The sequence below is a fragment of the Astyanax mexicanus genome, chromosome 22 (genome assembly GCF_023375975.1).
Source record: "Astyanax mexicanus isolate ESR-SI-001 chromosome 22, AstMex3_surface, whole genome shotgun sequence".
Taxonomy (NCBI): domain Eukaryota; kingdom Metazoa; phylum Chordata; class Actinopteri; order Characiformes; family Acestrorhamphidae; genus Astyanax; species Astyanax mexicanus.
Window position 1 is genome coordinate 24,748,135 of NC_064429.1, and position 12,724 is coordinate 24,760,858.

Below are 12,724 nucleotides of genomic sequence, written 5' to 3' on the forward strand. Positions count from 1 at the left end.
CAATATCAACCCCAGTCAGTATCCACACACCAAGTTTCCTCTGTAGCATTTAGCTATTTAACTTAGCCCACTAACAAACTGCCTCTCTAGTATGGGAGGTAAATCCTGCCAAAAATAAAACTGAAATGAAAACACTAAAATTAAAGTGCAAATACTGTTTTACACTTATTTTTTCAACATGTATGAAAATATTATAAAAAAAATTCTTACTTTTTGCCATTTCATTTTTATTACCATACAGGTATTTCACAGTCAAATCTAAAATAAAAAACTAATTGTAAAAAGAAAAAAAAATTAAGCTTCACAACTGCATAACAAAAGTCAAAAATAAAATCGAAATGCAATGGTAACATTTTTATAGCACAGTGACAGTTTGTGATTCAGTTTTTGGCAAGGATGGCTCTTTTAGTGTATTTTTAAAGGGAAATACTTTTTCTTTATGCCACTTTTTTGTAAGTATTGTGCTGTCATGTTCACTTTGGTTATTTTAAACAGTTGGGTTACAAATGTTGTATTTTACCTTCCTTTAGCCTTGTAACTTATAAAAACCTCATGATCTTTACATAGTGTTCCTAATAAACTCGAATCATGACATTACTTAATGTTTTTTGGATGGTGAATAATAAGTACAGAAGATATGCCAACAAAAAACTGGAAATTCACATTCTGTTCAAAAATAAAAATCTTGCACAGTGGACTGTGGTTAAGATTTCCAGATAATATCTGGCTTTGTGTCTTGACCTAACGCCACTAGTGGTTTTGCTGCCAGATAGCACACGACACATTCAGTGAGTATGAAAGTTCATTCCTCTGCTTTAATCTCTCCAAAATGACTTGAAATAAACACATTTATACATCAATTTTTTTTCTTTACCTTCTGTAAAGTGGCCATTTTGGTGATTTGTCGTTTTGTTTTGACAATGCCAATATGTAAATTTAATACAATGTAAAGGCCTAACTGAAATAAGTCAAAACATTTAAATCAGTGGTGGTGTTCCAAAGCCTAGGCTGCAGTAATGGTAGGCTGGAACTTTGGGAGGATTGTCTTATGAAGACTCCTGGTAGCAAAGAACACTGGATACCTGTTAATTTTTGCATTTGCATTTTATTTTTTTAGGTTGATAATGGAAAAAACTATTTTAAAACAACCTTTACTTAACATTGTCTAATAGGCATCTGCATTATATAGGCATTATCTCTGTTGTGTTTGAAGCTAAACTTCCTGGAGCCATTTCAAAACATTGTCATTGCCTCTGTTAGCTGGGTTATAAATAATTTGGAAATAAAAATCGACTAAAACAACGATAATATGATATAATTTTAAATAAAAGGCTATTATATTTCAACCCCCAAAACAGGCATAATGGTTTAATGGAAAATGTTAGCTTCTTGTTAGGGCTGGATCGATACCAAATGTCTCAGTACTACCGAGTACCAAAAGGTCAAAAAAAAGTGGTGCTACTTTTGGTCTTACTTTGCAAGAAAAATGCCAAACGTAGAGAGTGTGCACAGTGAGGTAAAAACAAGCGTGACGCCGCCCTGACTAACGCAAAAGAAGAGTGTGCGCAGAAACGCGATCAACACACCGCTGCTGTGCTGAAATCTCTCAAGCGTTCACTCGCTTCCATGTGCGTCCCTCGCTCTCTCGCACAATCCCCCCTCTCTACCCTGAGATATTATAATACACTAAAAAGGATCTAGTCTGCCCAACCTAAACCACAATACTGTACAGTAATACACAACATTATCTAATGCTGATTAGGGACAGATTCGTTCACATTACACACACATACAGCTCACCTATGTTTGTAAATGTGAACCGGCGAGACAGCCAAAACCAATCTGAGCAAAAAATCTGATTTGAGCAATGTGGCGGGTACTGTGAATGTAGCGTGATTATTACTTTTTGTATTTTTTGGTTACAGATTAGAAAAATATATTGAAAAAAGTATCATTTACTTATCAGTATCGGTATCAGTAGGGTACCAGCCCTACTTGTTGTATTAAAAGTCTGTTTCCAAATTCAGAATTATGATGTTTTTCTTGTGTAGTTTGAGTCAGGGAAGTCTGGGGTTGTAGTGTTGCAGCCAATCAAAAACGAGGGGGCGTTTCTGGTAACAGAAACGTCCTACGAACAGAACCACCCCTGGCTGAGGCTCGAAAAAATGTGATAAAATTTTAAATAATTTAGAAAAATAAAAATGTTGAGGACTTTTATTTTGAAAACTCTTCTCATTACATGGGAATCACCACTGTGCCGTGGTGAATTGAATTGTCGCACAGTTGTGTTTTCACCTGCTTTGACTGATATTCAGGTCTGAAAGTGTTTAAAACCCTGATTAAAATAATAAAATGCAGGGCTGACAGTGAGCCGCCGCCGCCGCTGTACAGCCCCGGACACACAGCCTGCAAATCACTGGCGTTCCTCTAGCAAACAACCATGGCGGCACCCATGGAGCTGCTGTGCTGGGGAGGAGACTGGGACTTACCGTCCGTACACACAGAATCTCTCATAGTTCTGGTAAATAAACCCGTCTAAAATCTGATCATTGTGTTTACTCAGCCACAGAGCTGCTGTTTTATTTCTGACAGTTTTAATTTAGCCGGAATTGTGGTTAACTGGTAGCACTGCTAACCTTGCTAACAGCTATTTAGCTAAGTTAGCTGATGTGTAACTAATAACAACAGCTCTGCAGTCGGTGTTAGCTTGTTGTAGTATTTTCCATAAATTAACCTAATGTAGCTAAATAATGTGGTATTTAAATGTGTCTAATAAAAAACCCACAATTCTGTCCTCTAGCTAGGTTAGCTAACTAGCTATCTAAAGGTTTGGCTGTGGTTTTGCCTTATCAATAAGACTATCTCTGTATACTGTACAGCTTCCTCAAGGTCACCTAATCATTGCCTGTCTGAGAATTTGGTAGGTATAACATTCAGTAAACCCCCCAAAATAAGCTTTTCTGCTTTAAATCCTCATACTTTAACCTTTTTATTTTCAGATAATATTCTGTAGTCAAGTAGAAGTAAGAACTAAGCTAAGCTAGTTCCTACCAAAGTAGCTATCTAGCATTTCCCTCACTTGTATACATGTACAGCTCTGGAAAAAAAAAAAACTAAGAGACCACTTTAGTTTCTCTGATTTTGAGCGTTATAGGTATATGTTTAGGTAAAATGGACATTGTTGTTTTATTCTATAAACTACGGACAACATTTCTCCAAAATTCCAAATAACAATGTTGTTATTCAGAGCACTTATTTGCAGAAAATGAGAAATGGCTGAAATAACAAAAAAAGATGCTGAGCTTTCAGACCTCACATAATGCAAAGAAAACAAGTTAATATTCAGAAAGATTTAAGAGTTCAGAAATCAATATTTGGTGGAATAACCCTGGTTTTTAATCACAGTTTTCATTCATCTTGGTATGTTCTCCTCCACAAGTCTCACACACTGCTTTTGGATAAAGTTATGCCACTCCTGGTGCAAAAAATCAAGCAGTTCAGCTTGGTTTGATGGTTGTGATCATCCATCTTCCTCTTGATTATATTCCAGAGGTTTTTATTTAGGTAAAATCAAAGAAACTCATAATTTTTAAGTGGTCTCAATTTTTTCCAGAGCTGTATGTTGTGCTGTGAACTTAATTAAAGGGCCCATAAGCCATATTATTAGACATAGATATAAAGAGCCCATATATAGTACCAGTCTGAAGTTTGGTTTGGACACACCTCTTTTCATTTATTGTGCTTTCTTTTTCATTTTTTACATTGTAAATGTAATATTAAAGACTATATTACGTCTGTACAGGAACACATGCAAAATTATTCTGTAAACAAAAGAAGTGTTAAACAATCCAGAATCTGTTTTATAATCTGTGATTATTCTAAGTAGCATATTTAGCTTTGAGGACAGATCTGCACACTCTTGGTATTTTAATCTTAGTGTCTTCATGATGGAGAGACACCTGAAATAGTTTTCTCAGAGTCTTGAAGTAGTTCCTGGAGGTGCTGAACAATAGTTGCTGCTTTTCCTATAATTTGACTGGACTGTTTTTTTATATGGGCTCTTTAATGCTGTGTGTAAGTTGGTTCCCAAACCTTTGGGGTGGGCTTCCTGGACAGTTGTAGACCTCATGCTGTGTAGTCCAAGACTAGATTCAATCCCTGTCTGGGAAACTGACCAAAGGGAAACCCTTTATTATTATTATTTTTTAATCTATAAACATTTTAAGCAGCTTTTTGACACAGTTTATGTCGTGTTGTATTAACCTGTAATGCTTCTTTGCAGGCATATGCAAAATTTTCTGGTGCCAGTCTCACAGTTAAGCCAGTGGATTGGACTTGGAGGACTATTACAGGTGGGTGTGGATAATTCCCTCTAGCTACTGGTAATTCAGTTAAACCTGGATCATGTATTACGCAGTATATGTACAGCAGTTCTGTCTTGATGTGTTAATAGTGATGTTGAAATATTTGTATTATCTCTTCTTTATGTCCTCAGCCTCTATTCCACAACTGTACTGTGAGGGATCTTCAGCAACAGAGCCAGCACAGATTCTGAACTTACTCCGAAAAAATGTAGGTATCAATTGAACTCAACCTCAAATTCGATTAAGGTCACAGAGTAGCAGCAGTTAGGGTCGATTTAGAAGCACTTCAGAAAATTGGTGGTCTACAATCAAAGGAAACCAAAGACTTGAGGCCTTTAAGATGGTCCCAAAAAATCCACTATTCTAGAAATTAATGCAGATTTCTATACCAGTACGCAAAAAGCCATCAAGATCGTTTTTTTTCCCACTAGAAACCTACATTGTATAATGACCAACATACAGCTCTGGAAAAAAAGAGAACACTTCAGTTTTTGAATCAGTTTCTCTGATTTTGCTATTTATAGGTATATGTTTGAATAAAATGAACATTATTGTTTTATGTCTATAAACTATGGACAACTTATCTCCCAAATTGCGAATAAAAGCATTGTCATTTAGAGCATTTATTTTCAGAAAATGAGAAATGACTGAAATAACAAAAAAGATGCAGAGCTTTCAGACCTCAAACAATGCAAAGAAAACAAGTTTTAACCCTGGTTTTTAATCAGAGATTTCATGCATCTTGGCCTGTTTTCCTCCACCAGTCTTACACGCTGCTTTTGGATAACATTTTGCCACTCCTGGTGCAAAAATTAGTAAAAGTAGTTCAGCTTGGTTTGATGGCTTGTGATCATCCATCTTCCTCTTGATTATATTCCATAGGTTTTTATTTTGTTAAAAGCAAAGAAAGTAATTTTTAAATACATTTTAAGTGGTCGCTTATTTTTTTTTTCTTCAGAGCTTTATAGTTTATACCTGTAGTTAGGTAGTTGTGACAATATTGTAAACTGTGAAAAAAGTTGGTACTTGTTGTGCAGAATTCACCAATTTCTCTATATATTCACCAACAGAGATTCAATGCAGACTACGAGTTGTCAGCCAAGCAGGGAGCTGATACCATGGCGTACATCGCACTACTGGAGGAGAAGCTGCGGCCTGCTTTGGTTGGTGCTTTCACAGTTCATGCTCATAGATTTGTTAATTACAGGTTTACTCAAAGTCCGCTGTAGAATCTGTGGATATGTAGACCTTAGACTGTGTGTCTTTGTATAGCTCCATACGTTCTGGGTGGATGCAGAAAACTATGCCAACCTGACGAGGCCGTGGTTTGCGTCACACTCTCCATTCCCTCTCAACTTCTTCGTCCCAGCACGGCAGGCCAGCTTGGCTCTTTCCAGAATCCTTCTGACCAAAGCAGAGGCACCACTTCACTCCATCACTGAGGTGGAGGGAAAGGTATTTCTTTTTTTCAGACATTTAACATGATACTGCTGTTTTCCTTCTCTGAAACTTTGTATTTTTAATTTTGAAGGTTTATGAAGAACAGTGACTATTCTAGATTATGAACAAATATAGAAATTAGCTCATTTTGCTCTGCAAACCAAATTATTTTTGAAAAATATTGAAAATTGACTCCATTTGTCCCCATTTTGTGCCACAACAGGCTGATTTAAACAGTCTCGGGAGCTGTCTGAGTGCTGTCTGCGGTTTTAGAGAACAGATGGAAAAGAGTTTATCACCTACAGGACTGTAGCTCCTGAGCCCAACTTAACGAAAGCCAGCTCTCAATAATAGACTAAAAACCTGCCAATGTTCCTCAAGAGTCGTTCAATAAAGTCCAGCAGTCAGTTTATTTTAGTAGTTAATTATCTTTGATTGTCAGTAATGCAGTGCCTAAATTGTTTGTGCAGATCTACAGTGAAGCCAAAGAGTGTCTGAATCTGCTCTCTCACAGGCTGGGGACCTCACACTACTTCTTTGGGAACATGTGAGTTCAGCTTTGATTAGTCGTTTTCATCCATCAGCTCTTCTAAAGAACTGGAAATATCATCCTCATTATCTCTATGAAAGAAAGCATTTATACTGAATTAGTAGTCTGAACTGGGAATTATACCTTTCCTTTTTTTGTTCTGAAGTAATGACGAATTCAGTATTAATCTGATATTTGTTTGTTACAATCCAAAAGCTTTAAAACAAGCTGTTTTTAATTTAAACACTATTTTAAGATGATGGTCTGAGAACTGGCTGTTATGTGGCTAGATAATTTACATTATTGGATCTGATTCATTTATAGTTATCCTTTCCAATTTACTAGTGTAGTCTTTCCTAGTTTAGTGCTGCATTTTCTGCCAGCTATTCACTAAATACTTTTTCATGTTGATACTGATATTATCTCCCAAACATTATCTTTATTCTTTTGCAGCCATTCTTTTGTAGAAAAAACTTGTATGCTTGGGGTCATTGTCTTGCTGCGTGACCCAAATTCTTTTGACATTCAGCTCACAGACAGATTTTGTGACATTTTTCTTTGGAATTTATTTTAAAATTTAGATTTGTTGTTCCATCAGCACTGGAAAAAAAACAGATGCAACAAATAAAATGGTTTAACTGTCCACAAATCATTGTTCCAATGGCCTTCTGAATTGTCCACGTAAGCTCTAGCAATCTGCAGATGGGCATTAATGTTCTTTTTGGAGAGCAATGGCTCACTCCTTGCAGACCAGCTATCGTTGTTCAGTATCCTGATGCTGGACTCATGTACGTTAACTCTAGATGATGTGAAAAAGGCCTTCAGTTGCTTAGAAGTTACTTTGGGTACTTGTTCTTTCTTTGGCTTGATCTTTGTTGGTTGTCCACTCATGGGGAGAGTAATAATGCATTTGTGAAGTCAAGAACTTGTTAGAGATGAAATTGTAACCTTTTTTCTGCCTAATGACCATCAACATCTCTTCTTCTCTAGGGTTTTCAAAAGTCACATTTCTTTGTGCAATGATAGACTTTCACAAACATGTAAAGATCTCTGTTCTGTTAATAAACAGGACACATTTTTACACCTGATTGTTGTCCCATTGATTTGGCAAAAAACACCTGATTTCATATTTCACATCCAAATGGTCTACAATCCTAAATATTCACACATTTCTCACTGTAATATTGGAAGGTTTAAAATAAATAAGTCTACTGGTAATACAATTGTTTGATATTGTTTACCTTATCAACTTTATTTTCTGATTGAAAATTTATTAATTGTACATTGTTATCTATGTTTATTAAAAAGTTTTGCTTAGCACTTTAATAATAATTAATAACACCAAAAAATCTTTTGATCTTTTGTTGCTTGTTTTTTCTTTTCATAGGCCTACAAGCCTGGATGCCTTTGTGTTTGGCTACCTAGCTCCTCTCCATAAAGCCAGTCTGCCCAGTGGTCAGCTCCAGCAGCATCTGAAACAGCTTCATAACCTCTGCCAGTTCTGCAGCAGCATCCTCAAAAACTACTTTACTGAGGCTGGCTCCGGTAAGACGACAGACGGACAGACATTGGCATTTTCTGAACTGTTTATATACACAGCATGAGCGTCTGCTTCGTAATTTACAGTTTTAAACGTATTTATGTGCTTGGTGCAAGGGTTGATTCACATGATTGATCCATCAGGGCCGTTTGATTCCTTTCATTTTTCTAACAAGTACAATCCAAAAGCTCTCATCATAAATCATGACTCATTCAGTTTCTTTTCACACTGAGAAGTGTTAGCTGTGCATACAGTAGTCTAATCAGAGCTCTTTATGTTGAACTGTGGGGTTATTTAGAGGAACGTGCTGCATGCCTGTGTTGAATTTCTTTGCACTAACATTTCTTCTGAATGATTGAGGTCTGCTGTTACTGTTTGGCATCTTTTTCCTCTCCTGATCCTTCTCTCCACCCTCTCGCTAGGCTCTTCTCCCGCTAGCCAGGATGCCGTCGATGCAAACCTCCAGAAACTGACGCAGCTTGTTAACAAAGAGTCCAACCTTATTGAAAAGGTCATGGCCAATCTGCTTGTAATTTTTCCTTGTGATCATTTAGAACTTGGTAATAATAAGGTGCTGTCTGGAAGCAATTGAAATGTGTTTATTGTAAATTTAACTTAATTGTTTGGCTGCAAACAAATTTTCCCCTTGTCCCAAATGCAGTCGGTCAGCCAAGACATGCTTGGTGTCTGAATGTGGTTCATTGGTTTTGCCCTGGAGCTCTGAGGTTAATGCAGCTAAAAAGTAATATAAGTCTATGTCGAAATACAGGCAAAAATTACTCATCTGTAATCACACACAAATATACATACATTATACAGTAAATATACAGTGGAACATAATATAAATACACAACACAAATTTACTAATTCAACACATGTGAAGTCAGCCACTGCTCTTTTTGAACTGCTGTTGATGCAGCAAGTAGCTAACGCACTCGGAGGAAAGAGCAGCGACTCATATACATCTGCTCACAGACGCCTTGTGCTGCAGACATCATCCTTTGGAGATGATGTGTCGAGAGGGCACCATCTACCCACCCAGAAATAGCAAAGCCAATTGTGGTCTCTCGGGGCTCCGGTAGCCGATGGCATATAGCTAATATTTTGAATCATAATTTGTTTGCCTTTTATATTAGATAACATTACCTTAAGACAAATACAGTGTTAGGAACTACATAAGCAAGCCTGTTTGAGATTGAATAAAGGTGCCATTGAGAACATCATAAGTAAACTTGCAGTTTTACAACTCTGTTATTTTACTTAATATGCCAAACCTTTGCTTTGATTTGACTTATTTTCCATCCCTGAAATCTCTTACATTAGTTAGATCTATACTGGACTAGCAAACAAATGATTTGCTTTACCTAGTTTGTGGAACTTTTCTCAGTTGTGTGGCTTGGTAGTTAAAAAAAGTTGGCTGGATTAGCTTTTAGCACCTGCTACCTATCATCTGCAGTCAGCCTTTAGCCCCATCTTCCCTGCATTCTGACGCATTACCAGTAGCTAAGTTTTCATGTGGAACCAGTTCCTCAACTTCTCTAATCGACCTGGCATTAGCTTTTAGTTTAGTTTCTTTTTTTTAGACTTACATTATTATTTATTTTCCTTGTTTAGCCTCGAACTCCTTTCTATGTTGGGCTTAATGTATGTAAATAATAATAAATAGTCCCAGACTGATATGTTACAGTTTGGGGGGTTTGTAATATGCCCATTTTACAGCCCTGTTTTATGCTCCCTTTTTTATTGTGAAGAAACATCAGTGTTTGAGATCAGTGGTGACAGGTAAATTACATTAAGTTAATTTAGAGGAACTAATGGTGTTGAGAAGGCTAGTGGTGCTTTCAGTTTACCTCAGAAACTGGGTGTTGGAGCTGGGATTTACATTACACTCGATTTCAAAACATGTCACGAAAAACAGTAAGCTATAGACTTTAGATATTACCACAATTGGTTTGATCATTTATTGGTGTTTTATCATAAATCTAATCGAACCAAAATATGCCGCTAAAGCATTTTATTTACATATTTATCATTATTAGCATTTTTAGCATTATACAGTATTTTGCGCATCCAAACAACATGCTAACATGCACACAAAGAGAAATTGGATACTATACTCACAAACATATAGGAAAACTGTGTAATACTACTGTTTTAACTGCTGTTTATGTGCAGTACGGCTATTTTGGATTTTAAATCCTGGGTTGGTGATGCTCTCTCTCCCCACTTTCTTAGTAGGAAATGTGACTACTGCTTCAGTACTTGTTAGCTACATTACCTAAACAAAATAAGCACACTTCAGACACCAGAATAATAATTAAATATATTTAAGACAAATGAAAATGTATTTTTAGTCAAATGATCCCTTCCCATTTTTTATGTTTTGTTTTTTTTTTGTGTGTTTTTTTGCCAATTCCCGAAGTTGTGTGGCTTTATCTGACTGCTTTATGTCTTTGTGTAACAGATGGACGATAACCTCCGCAGCAGTCCCCAACACAGACCTAGCAGACCCCACCGACCTGAACCTAAACCTTCATCTCTGGCCACTGAGAAGAACTCAACCCCTGCCTGACAATCTCATACTTTCCCAACACTGATATCTTTCACTGACTATTTATTTATATTAATATATTATCTGAATGGCACTTGAAGCAGTCTGTTTAAATAGGCAGCACTACAGAAGCAGCGCTAGGTTCATTCTGCTATCGTGTATTTATACTTCTCAGAGCAGTATGTAAGGCATTTAAAACATGGGATCACAGATTGCGATATTGTATGCGTATGGTGTCTAGAAAGGGACAAAAATGCAGACATCAAACAGCAGAGTTTCATAAAGGGCTGATGAAGAGGTATAACATAAGGGCATTCACTCTAATTGCCATTTAACAACATAGCTGCAAAAATAAAAGCAATTTGTGGGTAAATACAGTCGGCTTTGGTAACAGAGTAGATCAGAAAAGTCTGATCAGAGACAATTTTGAAAGCTCTCAATCAGCATGCTTATTTTTGGTTTATTTAAGTCGTATCTGTATTTATATTATGGAATATTGTTCTGTATATTATACTGTATCTATACTGTATGTTGCACTCAATGCAACAATGCAAAATCACCACTTTTTAGTGATTCTGAACTATTTTCATATATTCATATTGCCATGTCTGATATTTTTAAGGCAAAAAGGGAATTCAATTCAAGTGGATCTTTCAAACCAAGTCTGCATAGTGGCAAAAAATTACCATACTTTCTTTTTCTCTGTTCCATGTCTGCTTTTGCTCTCTTATATCCCTTTATAGTGGTTGTCTGTAGAAATTGGCCAGTCAATCCAGTTACAATAGCAGACAGTCTTTATTCCTTTAATTACAATTAAAGTTTGCTATAGTGAAAGTATATCATGTAATATAATTAGAGAAAACGTGAATAAGCTGTATCTGTTCCGTCTTAGAAAAACAGCCAAATGAGTGGAGATATTGAATAACTTCTTTGTTTTCTCTTTTACAACTACATGGTAGCTAGCTATCATACCATTTCTTATTAAATAATGGTTTGACTGACAATCTTATATGATTTGGGCCTAAAACACACAAAACCTTGCCGTTGTTATAAGTTGTCTGAATATTAAATTACACATACTGTAAACATAATCCAACACTAAACTTAACCCCTTTAAATTCACAGTTTTATTAATGCATAAGACTTTTGCATACCCTACTTTATTATCCTCTATTCCCCCCTTGTTCTTTAATGCTCAGGACCCCACAGGAGAGACCACCACACCACATAGGCTTTTAATTTATTCAGTGTGCCTAATATGTTCACCACAGTGGAATAAAAGGTATAATGGAATCATCACATTTTTTTTTTTGTTTTTTTTTTTTTATGTGGTTACTACATTATCTTCTGCCTTTTGAAGCAAATGGATTTCTCTTGACCTTTTTCTTTTTAATCATTACGTCTTGTGCCTTTATGTTCTATATGAATGTGTAATTTATTTACTATTATTTGATTTGATTAGGTCTGCCTATGAATGACCTTAAATTAGCATATTGTGACGTTAGCAGTACTCATGTACTGTTCAGTTTCTCTAAATCTCTGAAAAAGGACAATTAATACATTCCCCTTCAAACACATCACAGTCCAAATACTTTTATAATGTTTTTTTTTCGTTGTTGTTGTCATTGTTTGTTTATTGCCTGGGTTTGCCTTTTTTATTATTTCTCCATCTGCAGCTCAAACGTCAAGCTGGTAATAATGTTGAACACTGCTTTATGCACTACTGTTTCTTGATACATTTGTTATTATTATTATTTGTTTCTCAGAGGATATAAAGTTTTGTTTTCATCACTTGTATTGAAAGCCTTTAAAACATGTTGAGTGGTGAACTGTATTTATGCATATGTAATAAAATACAGTTTGTAATCTCTGTGTGTGATATTGAAGTGTTTCTGAGATAAGAGCCAGATATCCAGGAGTCTGGTCTAGAGGATTTCCTCTACAGGCAGTAATGAAGCTGAAATTCTCCTGAATCAAACCCACAGACTTTCTCCTGGTGTGGTAAGAGTCTGATACCAGTGTTTGTTCTCTGCAGCTCTTATTAAATTAGGTAAATGTCAGCAGGGCCTTTATTTCCATTGATTCATCCTGTTTAATCCTGCAGTAATCATGGCCAACAAAGAGACTGCTGTATAGATGTCACATGGAAACCATTACAGCTTGCGCTGATCAGCCGTTACACCCCAAACACAGCTGAGCAGAAAGAGCCAAGATCAGACAGTGTAGGACTGTCCATAACTCTTTTTACTTAAACAGAAAAAGAATACTCTAACCCCTTATATTTGTGCATATATTGAAAG

At 36.2% G+C, this 12,724-nt stretch overlaps 1 protein-coding gene across 2 annotated transcripts; it reads left to right on the forward strand.

The window, feature by feature from the left end:
* Positions 1 to 2,240: 2,240 nt before the first annotated feature.
* On the forward strand, positions 2,241 to 12,290 carry mtx3 (metaxin 3). 2 transcript variants are annotated; one of them, XM_007243943.4, is made up of 9 exons: positions 2,241 to 2,521; positions 4,283 to 4,352; positions 4,496 to 4,572; positions 5,435 to 5,527; positions 5,637 to 5,819; positions 6,275 to 6,351; positions 7,721 to 7,878; positions 8,296 to 8,384; positions 10,338 to 12,290. In XM_007243943.4, the coding sequence occupies exons 1-9, from the start codon at positions 2,441 to 2,443 to the stop codon at positions 10,443 to 10,445; spliced, it is 936 nt and encodes a 311-aa protein (XP_007244005.3). In that variant the 5' UTR covers positions 2,241 to 2,440; the 3' UTR covers positions 10,446 to 12,290. The 2 variants fall into 2 exon arrangements, with proteins under 2 accessions (XP_007244005.3, XP_007244006.3); XM_007243944.3 differs by lacking the exon at positions 8,296 to 8,384.
* Positions 12,291 to 12,724: the final 434 nt, after the last annotated feature.